Source organism: Chrysemys picta, chromosome 1 (genome assembly GCF_011386835.1).
Source record: "Chrysemys picta bellii isolate R12L10 chromosome 1, ASM1138683v2, whole genome shotgun sequence".
In the NCBI taxonomy this organism is placed as follows: domain Eukaryota; kingdom Metazoa; phylum Chordata; order Testudines; family Emydidae; genus Chrysemys; species Chrysemys picta.
Window position 1 is genome coordinate 285,897,329 of NC_088791.1, and position 23,532 is coordinate 285,920,860.

The window sequence follows — 23,532 nt, forward strand, 5'->3', positions numbered from 1 at the left end:
CAATATAAATTCATCCAGACTGCCCCGCTTGTCATACCTTAACCCTGACCTGAAGGACCGCCTCAAGGGATTGGAGAGAGGTTCAATTCCCATGCTCAGGTATTCCTTTGCCTCTTTTCTGATACTCCCAACAATGGTCTTAGTTAATTACAGTTGTATGGATTTTGAGATGTGGACATCTGTACACTTTCTGGGCCCTGCTCTGTGCTGCTTTGTGGCATTCTATTGACACAAAGCAGCCACAAGCCAGCTAAGCTGGCACCCTGAGGATTCCCCCTGCCTAGGTAGTCCTATGCCACACCTTCCTGGACACTAACATAGTGTGTAGTCTCAGGGAAAAGCAAGAAGAATAGGATTTCTCTGGGGTGTCCTTATACTTCAACAATGCCTGGCATTCAAACCAGCCCCTTAGGGCTCTCAACAGGGTGTATACATCAGAGTAGCCCCGAAGCTAATCTAATTTATGCTAGGGACTGGCATGACACCCGGTGGGCCCCAGGATCAAAGAAGAATAAAAAGGATTTAAAGGAATTTTAGCCACTCCCCTTCTCTACACTCTGGTTTTGTGACAAGCACTTGGCTGGACTGAATGATCTGGGATTATTTATTTTAGTTATTATTTATTGTAGTTGTTTTAAAAAGCCCACAGACAAATACTCTGCAAAGTTGCTGTGCTCCTTACTGAAATAGGAGCTTTGCTCATCAAAACATTTTAAAAGTTCTATAGGTTTCGATGGGTTACTCAATTGATATCACAGAATTTTGCATCCTCTTTGATATACTCAACAGACAGGATTTTGCAAATTAAGTTGTAAACCTCAGAATGAGCCTCAGAGAAGCATTAACCAGATTATTACTGCGATGGGTGCACCAACCCCACACTGGGCCTTTAGGGATTCATGAGAGCCTCTGGGCACAATCAGCCTCACCACCCTACACCTGCAGTAAGTCTCCCACCTGGAGGGAGGAGTTGAAAGGGCTGAACCTAAATCACTCAGGGTTTGACTAGGAAGGAGAGCAGATCTCTGGCTCTCACTTACTGAGAGAAGCCAGATGGAGTCAGGGAGCTGAGCTGGCCTCCTGGAAGACACAGCCTCCCTGATGGATGTTGGGCCTACAACAGGCAGTCTAAGGCAGTTGGGAACAGCTAGCAACAAATAAGCCCACACAAGCTGATGAAGGCACCTGCAGGGAACAGGAAGGCACCAGCAAGTCAGGGACTGTGTACAAGGGGAATGGAGAAAACTCTCCTTCAGCAGAACCAGATGGACAGTAGAAAGGGCTAAGAAGCTCAGCAGTGAGTTGGTGGAGGAGGCTTAGCAGAAGCAGTATTGATAAGAGCCCAGGAAGAGGTTAAGGACATAAACCCCATACTGGGCCAGGAAGGAAGTGGTCCAGGGAGGCAATCACAAATCTGTCTAGTCACGTCTTAACTTCCTGTTCAAGGATCCCTGGACTGGAACCCAGTTGACAGTGAGGGCTGAGTTTTCTCTACCAGCCCACCAAGGAAGATGGAGTGGAAACCTCCCCACAAGGGGTAAGGACTACTGAATCTCCCTGATACCAGGGATAAGGACTAGTGAGTCTGGACTTGGGCCAAGGATCCAACGTGAAAGTGAAGGACTACTAGTTGCTAGACTATTGGTCCACCCTGGCAGGTGATGGGCCTGGCAGGTGATGGGCCTATATGTGGTCCAATCACAGGGCTGAGTTACAAGAAGAAGCAGACCACTGCAGAGTCAGAAAGACTGTCAGCAGCTGGTGCCAAAGAACACCATGATCTGCTACTATGGTGTGTGATGCCCAGAACGTCACATGCTTATACAAAACAAGCCTTGTTTTACAGGATTGAGTGAGGGACAGGTCAGGCCTACTGTTTTCACTGAAAGAGAAAAGTGATGTCCTGAAGAAAGAGGACTAATTGGCAAGCCACAGTCTTTCAGCATCTCCTTGAGGGATTCTGACTTTTGTAAAATCATCACTGGGTATTTCTAGGTCTAAAGAAATTAGTCACTAATGAAATGCTATCATTACTTCAAAAGAAGAATCAGCTGTTGACTAAATGAATACAGTTTTTTTTACATCTGGGCAAGAATCAAGGCCCTTTTTAGAAAGAATGAATGTAAATAAAATCTCTGACTATGTTTAAAAGGTTGGGGAAATATAAATATTTTATGGATGATTTGATCTTTCTTGATGCCCATTTAATACCATAATTTTTTTAGTATTACTGAACACCATCTGTCAAATAAGAAGGCCTGCAAAAAGGTATCAAGGAAACATTGTCCAGTTTAGAAAAGGTAGGTTAAAATTAGTTATCTTAAAAAAATACATCTGGTCTTCTGACTGGCTATTTACTGTTTGGGATTTCAGAAATGGAAAGTCATGAATGCAGTGAATTTGTGTGTTGTTGTTTGGTTATTGAAGTGTTTGCATGTGAATGTCTGAATTCACATTGGCAAGATTCTCTCCTTCACCAGAGCTCCACACAGCAAATAGCATAGAGGTAATGGGAGGTGGGGACATCAGGGTGTCAGTTACAGATTCTGAGGACCAGCCCTAGATGTGATGTAACTTAGGGCTGTTGTTGTAAATCGCACCACTGAGAGAGGATCCATAATGGACCCTACGTCACTGTAAGATTGATGGAGCAGAGCAGAGCTCTTCCTCTTCCCTACCCACATGATCCCAATATTCATCCTTCACTCTGGGACAGGACAGAGACACAGACAAGGCCATTCCATGCACCAGAGAGGAAGAAAATAAGATGTGAAACTAACAAGATGTATAGATGCCTACCATCACTCTCATCACTCTGCTTCTATGCTGCATTTCCAGAGAGAGAGAGAGAGCCATCCTTCATATATTTATTTTGTCTTTCAAGATTGTAAGTTTTCGAGGGACTCAGGCGAGGATCCAACATGAAAGTGAAGGACTACTAGTTGCTAGACTCCACCCTGGCAAGAGGTGAGCATATATGTGACCCAACCAGAGGGACTGTCTGTTCCTCGGCATTTGGAAGACATCTAGTGCACTTCTTCCCTTCCCTTCCCTTCCCTTCCCATTCCATTAATTCTTTGTTCTTTCATCTTTTTCTGTTCTTCCCTTATTAAAAAAATCAATAAAATAAAAACTTAAAAAAGAGGAAATATATTTTTCTTAAAAAGGGAACTTTGTTTTAAAGCAGGTAAAATATTTTAATTTTATTATTTGTTGAGAATCATTCAAACTTATCAAATAAAATACAATTCCCATTTTTTATGTTTCCTTGTTATATGGATGATTACACTGGTCTACAATTTTTGAGAAGTCATCTGCTTCAGAGATAAAATGTGCTATTTATTATGTATTTTGGTGTGCTGAATTCAAATATGACAATTAAAACAACTGATTGGCTACTGTTTCTAAGATATTTAAGTTTTTACATTTTATGTCTATGTATATTGTGTAGATAGTAGAGTTTTAATCATAAATTGTAAACCTAGGTCTTTTCATGTATTTATGATTGCTTTACATGATAATATTTAACCTGTCCTGTTTATGTAACACTTTCAAAATCAGCAAAAGGGTTATATAAATAAAATTTATTATGAAACAAAAGGCAAAAAACTATTATGTACATCGTTTAGTCCTATTCAGTGTCTACTAGGCACTTCTTGGCTTGTCTCTTGTATTCATTAAATGGAGCATCTCTCGTCACTGTCCAACAATAGTCTGCAAGCATTGATGGGCTCCATTTGCCCTGATAGCGTTTCTCCATTGTTGCAATGTCCTGGTGAAATCGCTCTCCGTGCTCGTCGCTCACTGCTCCGCAGTTCGGTGGAAAAAAATCTAGATGAGAGTGCAAAAAATGTCTCTTTAGTGACATGTGGCAACCAAGGCTTTTGTGTGCCTTGAGGAGGTTTTCCACCAACAACCTGTAGTTGTCTGCCTTGTTGTTTCCGAGAAAATTTATTGCCACTAACTGGAAGGCTTTCCATGCTGTCTTTTCCTTGCCATGCAGTGCATGGTCAAATGCATCATCTCGAAGAAGTTCACGAATCTGAGGACCAACAAAGACACCTTCCTTTATCTTAGCTTCACTTAACCTTGGAAATTTTCCACGGAGGTACTTGAAAGCTGCTTGTGTTTTGTCAATGGCCTTGACAAAGTTCTTCATCAGACCCAGTTTGATGTGTAAGGGTGGTAACAAAATCTTCCTTGATTCAACAAGTGGTGGATGCTGAACACTTTTTCTCCCAGGCTCCAATGACTGTCGGAGTGGCCAATCTTTCTTGATGTAGTGGGAATCTCTTGCACGACTATCCCATTCATAGAGAAAACAGCAGTACTTCTTGTATCCAGTCTGCAGACCAAGCAAGAGAGCAACAACCTTCAAATCACCACAAAGCTGCCACTGGTGTTGGTCATAGTTTATGCACCTCAAAAGTTGTTTCATGTTGTCATAGGTTTCCTTCATATGGACTGCATGACCAACTGGAATTGATGTCAAAACATTGCCATTATGCAGTAAAACAGCTTTAAAACTTGTCTTCGATGAATCAATGAACAGTCTCCACTCATCTGGATTGTGAATGATGTTGAGGGCTGCCATCATACCGTCGATGTTGTTGCAGGCTACAAGATCACCTTCCATGAAGAAGAATGGGACAAGATCCTTTTGAAGGTCACGGAACATGGAAACCCTAACATCACCTGCCAGGAGATTCCACTGCTGTAGTCTGGAGCCCAATAGCTCTGCCTTACTCTTGGGTAGTTCCAAATCCCTGACAAGGTCATTCTGTTCACCTTGTGTTATGAGGTGTGGTTCAGAGGAGGAGGATGGGAGAAAATGTGGGTCCTGTGACATTGATGGTTCAGGACCAGAAGTTTCATCATCTTCCTCTTCCTCGTCTGACTCAAGTGAGAATGATTCTGGTGCATCAGGAACCGGCAGTCCTTCTCCGTGGGGTACTGGGCGTATAGCTGATGGAATGTTTGGATAATGCACAGTCCACTTTTTCTTCTTTGACACACCTTTCCCAACTGGAGGCACCATGCAGAAGTAACAATTGCTGGTATGATCTGTTGGCTCTCTCCAAATCATTGGCACTGCAAAAGGCATAGATTTCCTTTTCCTGTTCAACCACTGGCAAAGATTTGTTGCACAAGTGTTGCAGCATATGTGTGGGGCCCACCTCTTGTCCTGATCTCCAATTTTGCAGCCAAAATAAAGGTGATAGGCTTTCTTAACCATAGTGGTTATACTGCGCTTTTGTGATGCAAAAGTCACTTCACCACAAACATAGCAGAAGTTATCTGCACTGTTCACACAAGTACGAGGCATCTCTGCTCACTTTGGATAAACAGAAATGTTTGCAAAATCAAACACTGACAAATAAGAGAGCACGACACTGTATGATTTCTAGAGCTGATATAGGGCAATTTGTTCAGCAGAGTGATGTAAGCTTCGTTATGATTGCATCATCCATGACTTCTAGGAATAACATGATGCAATTCATATCATGTATGATGCAATACCAGCTTCAGATTACATCATTCATTGTTTTGCCTAAAAAGCAAGTTCTGTCCAAATCCAGTCATAGATTTATTCATAGATCCAGTCAAAGATGTATTTTACTCATTTCTGGTTTAAATTGAGATCCCTTCCCTTTATAACTCACTTATCCTCGGCCATTCCCAAGTCAAGGGTCGTATATACTGACCCAATAGCATATCTTGAAAACTAGAGCCAATCAACAATTTTAAGCATCAGTTTAGTTCTCAGTGACCCAGAATTAGTAAAGTTTGACTACATTTATTTCAGAAGCATTTTGGCTGTAGAGCAGTGTTATTAAAATCACATTCCACTGAACAGAGGCATGGAGGGAAAATTCTCAAGAAAATTATCCCTTCCCTCTTCCTCTCCAGTATTTTCTTGATCTCATGGTCATGATCCCATACGCATGGAGAATCAAGGTGGTGTCCTTTCCCAAGGGACATAGGCTAATGGGGAAAACAACCCTAGTTCATCTAGTTATTGCTTGAATATTCATTTCTGTGGAGAAAGTGTTTACATTTATCTACACTGCAGGTAAAATTTGACATTAAGCGGTAAATGCCCATGATTCAATAACCTGCTTAATGCAAGTATTCTTATTTTCAGCTGAAATAAAAATCACATTCTAACCAGTATGTGTGCAGTAAGTATTTGTTGTATATGATATAAATGGCAATTTTGTTTATACATTTAAGTTTCATGCTTTTTTTCCTCACTTAGAGCAGGTATTTTGTAAAATAAATAAAATAAAGTTACAAACAACTGTGCTTCCCTTGAGAGAGATTTTTCCCCCATTTGAATGGTAAGAGGTGCAGTAAATCTTTTCTTGAATAGGTGATTGTTTTTCCTTGCCTTTTGAAATTGTTTTTTGTATTTGTCATTTATATACATCAGCACATAACGATGTGGAGAATAAATTTGACTGGTTAGCAATTCCTAGTAGCTTTGATCCATTACAATGTATGTACAAACTGTATATCCTTGCATTATGCCACTGATATACTAAAGCTGAGAAAGGGATCCCTTCAGAATCTCTCCTCCCCCATCTTCCACTCCCCTTTCCCCCGTTCCTCCTCAGCCTTTTATATGCAAAGACAAGGTGTTCAGTTAATATCAGGCACATGCCTGGTTGGGCCATATTCTCAATTGTTTTACAATGAGTGAAGCAGAGTGTTTCAACGGATGCAATTTGTTCATTTAAGAGCTGTTGAGTGTTGAGCACTTCTGAAAACCAGGCACCATCTACAAGGGCCTCAATTTAGGCCTTTATTAGTGAAAATGTTGGGCTTAGGTTTTGGGGAAACTGCTGTAATTATTTCCCTATTTTTAGTATATGACAAACATTTTTAGAGCTTTGGATAAGTTCCTTTAAAATGTTTTTTGTTTTTTGTTTTTTTAATAAATCTAACTATATAAATAAAAATTGCTTTTTGGATTGCCCCTTTTTTTTTTAATTGCTATGAGTGTCACTGAGGATGTTTACTTTGGTGTTTGCCTGATACTTTGTTACTAGCTATTACTCACCTGAACTCTTCCCCTTGTATTTTCTCAAAACTACCCTTTTTAATGCTGCCACTATTGCTGGGTCTGGGCTCATACTTCTCCCTCATCAAGCACAGTAGTCTGACATGAACAATGGCCTAGATGCTGATTGCCTTTGAGTGCACTGGTGCAACTGCTGGTTGCGCATGGACACACATTGCAGACAGTTGCTTATGACGAGTGCCTCATGCTTCCATTCTCTTCCAAAGGCCAGGATCTCTGGTCAGATTATATCTCCCATGATGCACAGCAGTGTCCCCACTTGGTATTTGGAGGCAGTGCATCACAAGAGTCACATGGCTGAAGAATGAGGACATTAGGCAATGAAACTACAACTCCCATGAGCCACCCCAGCAGCATCACCAAATCAATATTTTTTTTAATTGAAAACCCAATTTTCTGTTCAAAAACAATATTGAAAGAAAATTTTCAACCAGCCCTAATATCCAGTCACAAAGGGTTGGGGGTTGAGGGCTAAACAGCACTGTGTATAAGCTAAGTGTATCCTTTGTTTTATAGTCTATGCTGCTGAGGATACTTGCATTCTACACCCTACAATGAAACATACTTTGTCTCACTCCAAAATGAAAACCTGACCTTTGTGTACCTATATTTTATAAATGCAGTTGGTAAAGAATACTCAGCTATATAAGTACCACCAGGGAAAAGAAACTATTTGGCAGATATTGAGGACAAAAGACAACATGGAAAAATGCCACTGCAAACTATATGTGCATGGTCCAGAAGGCAAGTAGTGGAAGATGAGAGCACTGTATTGAGTAGCAGTAGTAGAAAAAAGGAAATATTAATGGAAAAAATCAACATTCTGTGAACCCCCATGGGAGAAAGGAAAAGGGCACAAGCTTTACTTTAACTCCCATCTAATGCAGCATCCAGTACCATTCAAATCATGGTGCCAACCATACAGATTATGCCAATCAGTGAACTGTGCTATGGTTTTGTGCTCTGGACAAATGTCCAACAGGGACTAGAATCAGACCATCAGTCTTGTAAAGTTATAGCCCAAACAGCTTCTCAGTCTGCAGAATGTTAGTGAATTATTGTACTGCACCAGCTAGGCCCAAGGTACAGTGACACTAAAATAATATATAATAGCCTTGGGATGGGTGAATACTGTCATGCTGTCTGGTATGACTTACAACTGAGAGGGCCAATCTCAGGTCAGACAGTCAGAAAATAGAGCAGACACCCCAAACTGGTATATTCTATAATTAGGTTTCACCAAACCAGTAACAACTGTGCACTCCTGAATTACTGTATTAGTCTTACTGGGGAGCCACAGACAGTCCCCTTAAGCTCACCAGCCCCTCTTTACCATCCAGTCAAACTGGACTTTGTGATTAAAGGTTATTAAAACCCAAAATCACCTCACACTAGGTTACTCCCAACCCCAAGGGGTCAGTCTCTTTCCCCAGGTCAATGGTTATTCTGGATTTCACACCAGAGATAACACTGACAGCAAATTTCCCTAGTAAACTAAGTAAAGATTTATTAGCTAAGAAAAAGAAATGAGAGTTATTGAGAGGTTAAAGCAGGTAAAATACATTAACAGATGAATCAAAGTCTGTAAGTCCAAAATCATAGCAGAGATGTAGTTGTCTGCTAATTTTCCATAAGTCTCTCAGGGTTACCCAAAATAACTTTGGGAATGTCTGTTCAATTGCTCAGTATTCCACCCTGTCAGAATCCATCAGACCAGAGATACACGATCACTCCTAGGGTTCATTCTTACAGCTGTCTGGAACATATTCCCATCACAGCCTAGGTCTGTAGATTTTCCATTGTTGAACACAACAACCCATGCTTTGAAGTTAGCATGCTTCTCATTTACAGTTCTAAGGCTTCAGTCCCAGTTGTAAGCAATTCGAAAACAGAGACATATATAACGCACTTAGTTACAGCCATCCAGACAATCTTTCATTAGTTTTCATGCAGTTTTACACATTAAATAAATTCTCATCTAAATGCTAATACATCCTCTGATCTAGGATTAATTAAGTACAGGGCTATATATGTAATGTAAATTGCAATGTAATAACATTCAACAGGTTACAGATAAATGAAAACTATGCCAACACACAAGTGAATTGGCCTGATCACATTAAATGCCTTTTGACACTCCTTTTATTTCTATTAGCATGCAAATGAATTAGCCTACTGCCTTGGTATGAGCTGGCAATTTGCCAAACTGCATCAGAAATACTACAAATCATTTTACCCCAATTTCTGAATGATTTTTTTTTCAAATGAAGATGCTTTGACTCTATTCAACTTCCTTTGAGTTTGCTTTCCACTAATATTCAAGCAAATGAATTTATTTGCAGGAATATTTCCCCAAACAATCCATTTTAAGAGAACCTTGCACAGAAAGTTCACAGAAGGTGAACTTCAGAATTCATAATTCCTACTGGAAACTTCATTCTATGAATTATGTCAGTCCAATCAAGTAACTGCTAACTGCTCAGAATTTCTATAGCGAGACAAGGTGAGTGTGATCTCAGGTCACAGGTGTGCCACAGGTGATCACACTATCATCACTCCGAGAGCTAGAACCATACTGGAGAGGACCCGGAAGGATGCCATCCACTGCCAATACACGGAAAACCTGAAACAGAAGCCAGCTAGGGCAAGGCGTTTGAGGTGACTTGCAAGTGGGACTCCAGCAACCACTTCCTTCCCAGGGGCAGCTTCACCTGGTTTACCGATTGGAGGTTCATCCACAGGGCCCGGCTCAACTGCATCCCACTGAAGGGAGCCATCCACCACAGGAATCAGGACAAGCAATGCAGGAAGTGCGGCTACGCCAAAGAGACGCTATCCCATGTCCTGTGTAGCTGCAAGCCCCATTCGAGAGCTTGGCAGCTGCAACACAATGCCATCCAAGATCGCCTGGCCAGAGACATCCTGCCCATGGGGAATGTTGCCGTAAACCCCGCCATCCCTGGAACCAACAGCCAACTGCAACCAGACATCATCATCACCAACGAGGACCGGAAGAAGATCATCATGGTGGACATCACAGTGCCCTTCAAGAATAGGACTCCAGCCTTTCATGATGCCTGCGCTCAAAAGGTAGAGAAAGATGCTCCTCTGGCTGAAACCTTGAGAGCTAAGGGTTACCAGGTTCAGATACATGCACTGACCATCGGAGCCTTAGGTGCATGGGACCCTAGTAATGAGCGAGTACTAAGAGAATGTGGAATCGGTCAATGCTACGCTCGGCTGATATGGCAACTCATAGTGTCGGACGCCATCACGTGGTTGAGGGACATCTACATAGAACCCATTACTGGACATCAGCAATATCAGGAGGGATGAGCTGGAGTACCAATGAGAAGCGCAGTCAGGAAAGTAACAAATACTTTCCTCATGGATTGTATTTTCTAAATGGACAGCCAATCTAATTCTCAATTACTGAGGGACAACCGCCACTCATTGATATATTTTGCTTTCCACAATCAAATTTCTGTACAACTTTTCATGAGTGATGTACCCGAGTATTTGGATTCTAATATATAAACTATATTGTTAAATCTATTTGTTACCCGGGGTTCTTTCAACCCAAAGCTCTTGGTAACTTTTACTCTGTGTGAGGTGGTGTCAGGAAATAAATCAGGGGAGACACTCTGGGGCAAAATCAGTACTTGGTTCTGCTAGTGAAGGCAAGGGGCTGGACTCGATGACCTTTCGGGGTCCCTTCCAGTTCTATGAGATAGGTAACATCTCCCAATAAACCAGTGACCTATTTTGCTAGCAAGCACTGCTGTTTTATGGAGTGGGTAATTCTGCTGCAGGAAGAAGATTTCAGGTGACTTATTTAGACACCCCTAATTGTGGTATTTTTCTTTCAGTCCCATGCTTTTTATATCACTGCTTTTCTAATCACAGTTTTCAGTCTCACCATTGCAATGATACATACAATAGTGTATTAAATGTTTCATTACTGGCTGTTGATTTGCTCCTTCCATGCAAACTAAGTGGTCGGGGCTGTTATGGTAGGCCTCTCACAGCGCCCTCTACTACTGGCACTAGTCAAGTAGCAGGCACAGTCCTTATCCCAGTGCAGAGAAAGCCTATTAGAACTCCATGAACCTGTCTAGTAACATAATGGGATTCTGCAGCTTTTCGTGTAGCAACAATATAGAATCACAGACATGTAGGGACCTCAGTAGGTCACCTAGTCCAGTCCCCTGCACTGAAGCAGGACTAAATATTATCTAGACCATCCCTGACAAGTGTTTGTCTAACCTGTCCTTAAAAACCTCCAGTGACAGATTGCACAACCGCCCTACGTACTTTGTTCCAATTCTTAACTACCCTTACAGTTCTGAAGTTTTTCCTAATGTCTAACCCTAAATCTCCCTTGCTGCAACTTGAGCCCATTACTTCTTGTCCCGTCCTCAGTGGATAAGGAGAACAATTTATCATCCTCCTCTCTATAACAACCCTTGTCTTATTTGAAGACTGTTATGTCCCCTCTCAGTCTTTTCTCCTCCAGACTAAACAACCCCAATTTTTTCAATCTTTCCTCATAGGTCTTGTTTTCTAGACTTTTAATCATTTTAGTTGCTCTCCTCCGGATACTCTCCAATTTGTCACATCTTTCCCAAAGTTTGGTTCCCAGAACTGGATGCAATACTTCAGCTGAGGACTTATCAGTGCTGAGTAGAGCAGAAGAATTACTTCTTGTGTCTTGCTTACAACACTCCTGCTAATACATCCTAGAATGATATTTGCTTTTTTTTGCAACAGGATTACATTGTTGACTCATATTTACTTTGTGGTCCACTACTCCCACAGATCTTTTTCTGCAGTAGTCCTTCCTAGGAAATCATTTCCCATTTTGTATTTGTGCAATTGGTCATTCCTTCCTTTGTGTAATTTGCATTTGTCCGTATTGAATTTCATTCTATTTATTACAGACAATTTATCCAGTTTGTCAAGATCATTTTGAATTCTAATCCTGTCCTCTAACGTGCTTGCAACCTTACCAGCTCAATATCATATGTAAACTTTATAAGTGTATTTTTATGCCATTACCCAAATCATTTATGAAGGTATTGAATAGAACAGGATTCAGGACAGATCCCTGTGGGACCCCACTCAATATGCCTTTCCAGTTTGATTGTGAAACATTGATAACTACTCTCTGAGTACAGTTTTCCAACAAGTTGTCCACCCACCTTATCATAGTTTTGTCTAGGTTGTATTTCCCTAGTTAGTTTATGAGACGGTCATATGGGACAGTATCAAAAGCCTTACTAAAGTCAAGACATATCACATCTACTGCTTCCCCCTTATCCACAAGGCTTGTTATCCTGTCAAAGAAGGATATTGGATTGGTTTGACATGATTTGTTCTTGACAAATTCATGTTGATTGTTACTTATCATGTTATTATTTTCTAGGTGTTTACAAATTGATTGATTGTTTGCTCCATTATCTTTCTGGGTACCAAAGTTAAGCTTACTGATCTATAATTCCCTGGGTTGTCCTTATTCTCCTTTTTATAGATAAGTATTATATGTGCCTTTTTCAGTCTTCTGGGATCTCTCCCACCTTCCGTGAGTTCTCAAAGACAATTGCTAATGTTTCAGAGATCCTTTCAGACAGTTTCTTAAGTATTATAGGATTTATTTGATCAAGCCCTGCTGAATTGAAGACATCTAATTTATATAGATAATTCTTAACTGGTTCTTTCCCTATGTTAGCCTCGGATCCTACCCCGTTTACATTGATGCTCACTATGTTAGATGTCCAGGGTACCTTCTATTCACCAAGAATGTTTTTTATTGGGACATAAAGACATCTGGCAGGACACCCTAAAGAGATGGTTCTGTATTATTTGTTCTCCTAAAAATTTCCCTGTCGTCCTAAAAATTCCCATCAAGACCCACTTCTGCCATAATTCCTACAAGAAATCAGTCACCTAATGCTGGCTAGGTTGAAGACAGGTGATGTTGTTCATTTGTTTATTTATTTACATGTTTTAAAAGGACAAACTCTCAAATAATTTGGAACCATCAAACTGTGGAGTAGATAACTTATGTAACTGCATGATCTAATTATCATTACCTTCCTCGTCTCTTCCCTTCCCCTCTCTTATTCTTTGTCATTCTCACTTGTTGCACCCTGCTCAACACATAAACTCTAAACTCTTCAGGACAGGGGTTGTGTCATTTTATGTGTTTATAAAACACCTAGTATGATGGGATGCCAATCCTGAGTGGGACCTTTAGGAGCTACTCTAATGCAAATATATGAATAACAAGAATTATGGCTGACTTTCATTGGTCAAATGGAGGTTAGGTACTGAAGTCCTCTGTCCATGAAAGGTTGACTAAAATGCTCTTACTTTTTAAATAGTGACAACAGAAAAGATACGTTTATTCTCATTTGGTTTTATCCATCTCCTTAGCATGGAAAGTCTCATGATTAACGGCTGGAACACATACTAGATACAGTGTGATAGCTTTGCTCACCCTTCCAGGGCAAGCAGTCCATTTGTTCCTGTTCCATTCAGTTCAGCCGCTAATTTATTTCAGAAAAATCTAAATATAAGTGTCTAAGTTATGAAAGGGGCTTAGTAAATCCTTTGATGACCAAATGTGGTAGAGAGAATAACATTAAATATTATAATTAAAAATGTTCTAATGTGCCTTTTTATAGCAAAAAAATTGTATGGCTATTAAATATTTAAACTGCAAAGTAGTGTTGAAAAATTGCCCACGATAAATTGGTCCCCCCTGAAGTTTCCATTTTCTAATATTCAGACACATAATCCCGGAAACATTTGGCTTTGATTCTTTCTTTGAGACATTAATGACAGTTATATAAGAAAACCATTGCAAATGAAAAACATTTCTAAGAATAATCAAGTTTGTTTTTCTGTCTTGCTTCAGGATGACTACTATGTTTTTGGCCGTGATGATCTCACCATGACTATTCAGTCAGTCTGTGATGGTTCACAGTGAAGCTTTTTTCTCCATGCTAATCACTGTCTCTTACTTGCAATTAAAAACATGGGCTTCTATCATTTCACAAATATTTGATTGTGATAGTCAGTTCAGAGCCAGCTTTGTCTTCAGTTTCTTAGAAGAAATGTAAACCAACAGATTCACAGTTGCAGTCATCCTGACACAAAACTACTATTAATGATACTGATTATTAATGACAGTTATATCATTGCAACCATGAATAATCTACTAATAATGTATTATGTGAGCTACAAATTTCAAGGTATTTTGACTCATAGAGTGGCTATAAAGAATATTTTTGTTAATGTGTAATTCCTACTAACTTTTGGCTAAACTCTTTCCTCGGAGTGTAATGTCAAGTTAAAAACTATATTGTTTTTAAAACAAATAGCATCTTAGATCATTCAAATAGAAATAAATTTTAAAATCTAACTTGTTTTCACTGTTTATGCTGTTTCTTCTTTTATCTTTTCTCAGTTTGGATAAGGAAAACAGACACATCAGATTAATTTCTAGTCATTTTTTTTCAAAACATTTATTACTTATTTATTATGATGCAATGCTTGAGTAGAAAAAGTTACTCTTTGGTGCCTCCATTTTCAAATTTCTCAAATCTCTCAGTCTCAGACATTGCTATAAAGAGCTCAGTTCTGTCACACCTTTCTCTTCCATGTATACACAAAGCTCTAAGTGTTTGCAATTTTGGGGGGATTTCATTGCCACCAATATGTTTTATTTTTCACTGGACCTGAACAGTACTGTGTCTCTCCTTTCCCAATGCCCTACTGAGATAACAGTATGAATAAAAATAAGTTAGCTAACACTTAATCCTGAACAACAAAGTTGATTCTCTTCAGTAGGGGGGGACAGAATCTAGAGTACTGGGTGGGAATTACATCATCCTCATCTTTTGATGGGACTTATCCACTATTTATCAAATTATTTCATGACTAAGTTCTTTTGGATTCTTCTCTGCTCCTGGAATACTTCAGATTCTTCTATGAGTGCTGTTCCCTGTCTACATTCCACTGTGCAGGGGTATATGCACTTAATGCGCCTGAGACCAGAAGATTCTTGCTAGCAGCATTCTTTGGTCTGCACCTACACCCCTTACCTCCTCTTGCTCCAAACTGAGGGCATAAGGAGTGGCTCAGACTGACCACGTCTCCAGTTCTTTGTACTGCTTGTGGTCTGAGAGGGAGTCTCTTCAGTGTTGGCAGTATTAGCTAGCTTCTTCTGTGTCTAACTCTAATGATCTGTAAATAGTTTTTAGGTAATAGGTTTTTTAAAAAATCAGTTTTAGCATAATTTTTTGTAGCATGGGTCTTGAGGGTCTCTCCCCCTTTCTCCCCATATAGGGTGCTTAGTATGCACAAGATCCCAGGATTTAAGCATTGCATTTTTCTGACCCTGCACCTTTCTGCACAGTGACGACCACCTCAAGGGCCTCTACTGCCCTAGGGAAACTCACATCCCCACAAAGTGCAACATTTGTCAGTCCTTCCCAAACCAAACCCATCAAGTGAGTACAGGCTTCAGAAAGTCCTACTGGACCTTGCTATGAGGCCTCAGTCCCACTCTAGCCTGCCAGACCACCCTGTACTTTCAGCAGAGACGTGGAAAAGAGCCCCTCCAATCCCAGTGACCTCCAGCTCTGGGGCTGATAGGAGTAGAGCTAAAGATTTCTCCAAACTGTGGCCTGAGGAGGGTAGGAAACACACTCACAAGAACTGAAAGAAATACCCAGTCAAATCCTCCTCCCAAGAGAGGACTTCCTCTCTGACACCTTCCACGTTGGGTGAAACTCCAAGCCCAGTATGGGAGTGTCAGAAGCTCACAAGGAGCATGGTACCAGTCTCCCAGTTCTGAAGACTAAGAGCAGTCCAATCTTTCATTAACCACAGAAGCAGGACTGTCCCTAGCAAGAGAGAAACAGGACTGGCATGACCTGGCAACAGCTGATCTACATGTCACCACCAGGTGAGATTCTCTGCAGTCCGGACTGTGTAAGAAACAGGTCCTGTTTGAGTGATGATCGTGGCAGGGACACATTTAGCTCCAGAAGTATAATTCCGAGCCAAAACCAGCTGTCCCGGGCTAAAGGTTCGGTCTTTTGCTCTGGGTGCCAGTCTGATGACTTGATATTGCTGCTGACGTTGCACAATTTGTCGGGGTTCAGAAGTTTTCAGCAGATCAAAGCAAGTGCGCAGCTGTCGTCCCATCATTAGAAAGGCTGGGGATGCCTTGGTCGTAGCATGAGGTGTGTTTCTATAGGAAAGTAAGAAGGTATCCAGATGCTTTGGAATGGAGTGTTGTCCCTGTGCCGATTTCAAAGCTTGTTTCATTGTCTGCACAAATCTTTCAGCTAATCCATTGGTGGATGGGTGATATGGTGCTGAAGTGATATGGTGTATTCCATTTGCCTTCATAAAATTTTGAAACTCCTGAGAAACTAACTGCGGTCCATTGTCACTCACAAGTTGTTCTGGCAGACCAAAACGACTAAAGAGTCCCCGTAGTTTTTGGATAGTACTCTCTTTAGTAGTGGACTGCATTATAGAGTCTTCTAGCCATTTAGAATGGGCATCTACCACCGTCAAGAACATGCTTCCTTCAAGGGGCACAGCAAAGTCAACGTGAATACATTGCCATGGGTTTTCAGGCCAGTCCCATGGGTGTAGGGGTGCCCACTGGGGTGCATTCCTCACACCCTCACATGACATACAAGCTTTTGCCTTCTCTTCAATAGCACTGTCCAATCCAGGCCACCAAAAATAGCTTTGTGCAATTTACTTCATGCACACTATTCCACAGTGACCGGAATGTAGCTGTTCTAACATCTGTGATCTCAGTGGTGGTGGGATAATGACACATCTCCCCCACAACAAACAACCAGATTGGATCGATAACTCCGTCCTCCTGGACATGTAGGTAACAAGGTCGGGTGAGACCGGAGAGGTGTGTCGAGATTTTCCATGCATCACCAGGTCCATAACTTGAGACAATACTGGGTCAACGCGAGTTGCCTTCTTTATCTGAGTAGCAGTGATGGGTGTATTCTCTACCTGTTCAAAGTAGAAGATTTCCTTTTGGGCACTATCTTGATACAAAGGCAACCTTGAGAGACCATCTGCATTGCCGTGCAGAGTGGATTTCTGATATTTAATTTCATAGATGTGCGCTGAAAGTAACAATGCCCAACGTTGCATACGACTAGCAGCTAATGGGGGAATGCCTGTGTAGGGTCCAAAAATTGACGTCAGAGGTCGATGGTCTGTAAGAAGAGTAAATGTCCGCCCAAACAGGTACTGATGAAACTTCCGAATTCCAAAAATGATTCCCAATGCCTCACGTTCGATTTGGGCATAGTTAGTTTCTGCTTTGCTTAGAGTGCGTGAAGCAAAAGCAATGGCTCTCTCTTCTCCCGAAGGCATAATGTGTGACATGACTGCTCCCACTCCATAACGGGATGCATCACAGACCAATTGTAGGCATAAGGATGGATCAAAGTGCGTTAGAACTTCAGAATTTAGCAATGCATCCTTAGCTTTGTTAAATGCAACATTACAGGCTTCAGTCGACTTCCAGGCCTTGTTCTGCCCAAGGAGTTCGTGAAGTGGTTTTAGCAGTGTGGCTAACTGTGAGATGAACTTTCCATAATAGTTCAATAGTCCTAGAAATGAGCGCAGCTGGCTAACATTTCGAGATGGGGGAGCCTCCACAATAGCCTTAACTTTTTCAGGGGCCTTATGAAGACCCGCAGCATCAATGATGTGTCCCAAATATTCAACAGAGGGCTGGAAGAATTCACACTTGTCTTTGCAGACTCGTAGGCCATACTCTTCCAGTCTTTGTAGGTTAGCCTCTAAATTCTTTAAGTGATCCTCTTCATTCCTTCCAGTGACCAGGATGTTGTCCAGATAGCACTAAACTCCTGACAAGCCACACAAGATCTGGTCCATCGCCCTCTGGAACAAGACGGGAGTAGACGTTATTCCGAAGGGTAGGTGACAGCATCGATAAAGCCCCTTATGAGTCACAATTATCAACAGCTCTTGAGATTTTCATCAATGTGCATCTGTAAATACGCTTGACTCAGATCAATCTTACTGAACTTTTGTCCCCCCAGCCAGGCCCGCGAAGAGGTCATCGATGCGGGGAAGCGGGTATTGCTCTGCACACAACACTGGGTTGACAGTGACTTTAAAATCACCACAAATCCGGAGGGAGCCATCTTTCTTCAGTATCGGAATGACAGGATTTGTGGAATGACCCATGGGCTATGGTTAACTGGTATTAGAACTCCATTGGTGACCAGGTGCTCCAGGTCCGCTTCAACTTTTGGCCTAATGACAAAAGACACAGTTCTGGCTTTCAGATATTTTGGTGGACTATCAGGTTTAATGTTCAATGTCACAGTGATTCCCTTCATATTTCCCAGATCCTCTCCAAAAACAGAAGCATGTTTCCTTAGTATAGTGGTCAGACCGGTTTCTTCTTTAGTCATTAGGTGCACTTCTGCCCAGTTCAGCTGAATCTTCCCAAGCCAAGACCTACCCATTAAGGCTGGGTAATTACCTCTCACCACAAACAGTGGCAATTTAGCAGCCTGTCCATTGAGCTCCACCTTAACATCATAGTGCCCAACATGGGCACAGCTTCTCCCGTATACGTCTTCAGAACCGTTTTTGTTGACTTAAGCGGAAGATGCTGTAGCTTTTCTTTATACACAGTATCGGAGATCAGCGAGACGGCTGCACCGGTGTCCAGTTCCATGTGTATAGGTTTGCCATCCAACAACGGGGTTACCCAGTATTCATGTGAGCCCATTGCCAAAGACAAAACGTGCAGTGGCACTTCTTCTTGCGATGAGGTGTCACCTTGGTCATCCTGGGTCTGCTCTAGGGTATGCAGGGTTCCCCTTTTTTTTTGTTTACAGGCACACTCAATGTGTCCCTTTTTGCCACAGTGTCGACAGACCAGGTCCTTACACCAGCATTCTGATGCCTGGTGACCCGGCTTACCACAGCAGTAACATTCCTGACTCCCCACAGTTTTATGGGTAGGTTCTGGTGACACTTTATGCACCCTAGGGGATGGACCAATGTATTGCACCTCCTTTGCAGCCAGTTCCATGGAGACAGCAATATCAACAGCCTTCTGTAAGGTAAGCTGAGCCTCTGTCAGTAAGTGCTTCTGTATAGCTTCACTGTGCAGGCCACACACTAACCTGTCACATAGGGCATCATTTAACATCTCCTTAAATTCACAGTGTTCTGCAAGCTTTCTCAAAGTTGCTACAAATTGTATAACTGTTTCGTCATCTTTCTGGTCTCTTTTGTGGAACCTATATCTTTCAGCAATTACCAGTGGTTCTGGAGGAAAATGGGACCCCAGGATTTCCACAATGTCACTGTAAGATTTTTTCTCAGGCTTAATGGGGTGTAGTAAGATGCGTAGCAGGGAGTAGATTTTAGCCCCTACAACATTTAAGAATACTGGCACCTTCTTCGCGTCTGTAATGTCATTTGCAATAACAAAAAGCTCAAAACGCTCAGTATACACATGCCACTGCCCTATATTCTCATCAAAAGGTTCCAGTGTCCCTGTAAGTGTAGCCATGGTTTTAGTTTCAGTTTCACAGTCAGTGCAAACAAGCAACGGCTAAAAGAGTTTGGTAGTTTTTTTTTTTTTTCCTTTTTCTTTACCTTGACTTCTACTTCCTTCTGTTGCTGGGGCAGCACAGGAATCCCATCCTCGTTGCCACTTTGTCATATCCTTGGGGGCAGCAGGTTTAGGAAGAAATCACTTGAGACCAGAGAGCAGCCATCTTACAAAGCAACCATTTATTTACAGACACTCACTGACCTGGCCAGCCAGTTGGAACTGGCTGGCTATCCCCTAATAATCTAACTCAGTTGCCATAGGAACAAAAACCACGACAACCAAATACACAACACAGTGCCTCATCATTTACACTGCTATTTATATTCATGCTAGCTGGGTGTGCAGTGTCTGTACTCTAAATGCTGCTGTAAGTGTAGACATACCTTCAAGTAGGGAACACAGAGCTATAGCTAACTGCCACTTGCTGAGCCTGGGTTTACTCAAAATTGGCATGAAAAATACATTGTTTAGCCGTGTCTTTGATCATTGAAGACAGGAACATTTTTTTTCATTGTGTTATTCTTCTCTTCTGCACTATCCCAACAACTTCACAATATCTTCAACAAATGATGTTACCATTTCAGCTGAACATATGACGTGATCAATGCACCCATAAGTATACCCAACACCACTTAAGTCTTGCTACATTGATACTCTAGTTATTTGGGAAATTGTGTATCAAACTCTTATATCTCTCCTCTTTTACCTTCAATCCTAGGGACTTGCCTTCTCATTCCAGACTCATAACATTGCTGTGTAAACAAAGGAGTGCTGTATTTAATGAGTAAATACAACACACAAAATTACCTGTTGTAAAGTGTTCTTAAAAGAAATAAATATGAAAATATGGATCATTATACAAAAAGAAGTAAGTAGAGAAATGATGACTTCACAGAGTTGAATGTTTCTCATAGTTGGGTGTGTCATCTGATTTTGCATTTATATGGTGTGATGTGTCTGCAATGGTTAATTCAGTTTTTAATTTACAACTGATTGCAATTTCGCAAACATGGGGCTAAGGTAACACAGATGGACTCAGTCCAGAAGAATAAGTTGATTATAGGAGAGAAAGCTGCTGTTTATACACCTGTTTATAATTACCAATGCTATAAGAGGAAATGCAGAAGAAACGTGTGACTGCTTAATGAGCTTTTCATAATTTTATATTTTTAAAAGTCCACAAAGACATGTGGAAGGCAATCCATTGTAAATTATAGCAATCTGTTAAAATGAATATCCGATTGCCACCAAAATCCCAGTATCCCAGTAATAATTTCCTGCTGTGATACCATCTGAAAACATATTCTGCCTCTAACAAAACTAGAATCTTATTCATTCCCATAACATCTTCATTTGATGAGCTCTCACATTATTTTATAGGTTAAAAAATATAAAGGCAGCTGCTGAGACTTTCCATTTACAAAGCACCCATGTGGTTTGAGGAGTCCATAGTCTCTTACCCATGGATATTTGCAGAGATTCAGCCCATATTTAGTAGTGAGCGGCAGCTGGTAATTACCCACTTTCATCCATCCAACTGCTCTCTTGACTTTTATATTAAACATTGTCAGCTCTTCTTACATCCTGCTGTAGTCCTAGATGAATTGAAGAGGTCTATGGTAATTCCTGTCTCCAACAAAGTATCTGCTGATCTGGTTTCTTCTATAAATCAAGAGCTTGTTTTCAATATATCATTCCTGCCAAAAGTGATCAAGTAGCTAGTCATTTTTTAGTGGCTGCCACATAACACCCCTCCTAATAATAATATTATCATCTAGCATTCATGTAGTGCTGTACACATTCAAAGCACCATAGGAACATTAACTAATAAATCTCTGTGAATCATTTCACTCAGGAAGGTGCAGACAAGAGGAAAGAAGAATGAAAGGAGAGGAAAAGAAAGAAGGGAGAGAGGAAATTGGAGAAGAGTTAATGTGACATACTAGTAATATTGAGCCAAATTGTTGTTGCCCTAGACAGGGCATCAGAGAGGAAAAATGGAGAAAATCACCGCCTACAAAGGGATGAAATTATTTACTCAATTCTACTGATTACCAAGGGGATATCCTACCAAAGAAGTGCAAAACATTCTCAGCATCATCAAATCTGTTTGCAGCTTCAGGCGGCCTTCTGAAATTTCTCACTGCTGTGAGATCTTCAAATAGAACAAAACCCCTTTTTCCACTGTGGTTGGCTGAATGATTTCATACCATCCTTTCCGTTGCTGATTCATGCTTAAATGACCTCCAGATCCAGGATGGATGATTGCAACTCATTTTAGAGGAGCACCAGCTCCATTTAAGTTAAGGTTGTGTAGACCTTTCTGTTTAAAGCATAACCCTTCTTAGTGCCCTAAAATCTGTAAGTTTACTAAGATTGCCTTGAAATGTGGTATGCCACATGAAGGTGTGGGATTGGTTTACTGATCCAAACTTGGGATCATTTGAGCATAGGGCTCCCAAGGTATAGCCCTCACAAAATACCTGCTTTATTTAAGCTTGATAGATTCTTACTTTTAGAGGGCACACCTGGGGTCAAACCTAGGGCTCCATTCATCCCCTAAATGGCCCTATTTGCTCAGCATTTACCTCAGCTAATGAATGGCACCTGCTGCCTTTTGGGGGAAGCATACTGAAATCATTATTCCAAAAGGAGTTAAGCTCTCTAGAGCGGTGTGAGCCTAACTCTGAGGGTACGTCTATACTTACCCGCTGGTTCGGCGGCCAGCAATCGATCTTCTGGGATCGATTTATCGCGTCTTGTCTAGACGCGATAAATCGATCCTGAAAGTGCTCGATATCTACGCCAGTAATCCTGCTCTGCAAGAGGAGTAGGCGGAGTCGACGGGGGAGCCTGCCTGCCGCATGTGGACCCGCGGTAAGTACTTTTAAGTTCTAACTAAGGTACTTCGACTTCAGCTACGTTATTCACGTAAAAAGAAGAACAGGAGGACTTGTGGCACCTTAGAGACTAACAAATTTATTAGAGCATAAGCTTTCGTGGACTACAGCCCACTTCTTCGGATGAAGTGGGCTGTAGTCCACGAAAGCTTATGCTCTAATAAATTTGTTAGTCTCTAAGGTGCCACAAGTGCTCCTGTTCTTCTTTTTGCGGATACAGACTAACACGGCTGCTACTCTGAAGTTATTCACGTAGCTGAAGTTGCGTATCTTAGTTCGAACTGGGGGCTTAGTGTGGACCAGGCCTGACAGACCCCACAGATTATACTGTGCATGTGCAGAAACCCTATTCAAGAAACTTGCTACTATTCACAAAAACTGATGGCTCATGGGACCATGCAGTGGCCGTAGAACCTGAGCTACAGCAAAGCGAGTAAATATTTTGGTAGAAATCTAAACCAGAAATGATGGCATATTGCTACAATCTGCCTGTGTCAAAGGGTGTATTTATGGGAGGGGGGGGGGAATGTAATCAATACAGTGGAAAATTCAAAAAGCACTCGAACTCTATTCAAAAAGAAAATAAATTGCACATGTGACAAGGGGAGGAGGAGGGGTAATAGGTGTCAGAGGTGTGGGGGAGGGGGAAGGGAGAGGGCTTAGGGGCTTCAGAAGGGTTTGGTGGATTATGGGGAGGAAAGAGGGTCTCAGATTAGGGAGATGGGATGGGGAGTGAGAGGGATGGAACACTGGGAGAGGTAATATGAAGGTAGGTGGCAAGGTGAGTGGGGGAGATTAGGGGCAGAGAACACCTGTCAGCCCCACATTCTCCACATCATGTGTGTGCCAGGATCTAGTGGGTCCCTATTCCTCCAGGAAGATCTGAG

The 23,532-nt window shown here is 41.5% G+C and overlaps 2 protein-coding genes across 2 annotated transcripts in view; both read right to left on the reverse strand.

The window, feature by feature from the left end:
* The window catches only part of LOC135980856 (uncharacterized), a 45,783-nt gene extending 25,770 nt beyond the window's left edge, over positions 1-20,013 (reverse strand). Inside the window, exon 1 of the mRNA XM_065581148.1 lies at positions 19,787-20,013. Within this exon, the coding sequence (XP_065437220.1) occupies positions 19,787-19,853 (67 nt within the window). The 5' untranslated portion in view covers positions 19,854-20,013. The remainder of the gene's footprint in view (positions 1-19,786) is intronic.
* Positions 1-23,532, reverse strand: part of LOC135980857 (uncharacterized) — a 293,267-nt gene that overhangs the window by 142,309 nt on the left and 127,426 nt on the right. The gene's annotated exons all lie outside the window — the stretch shown is intronic.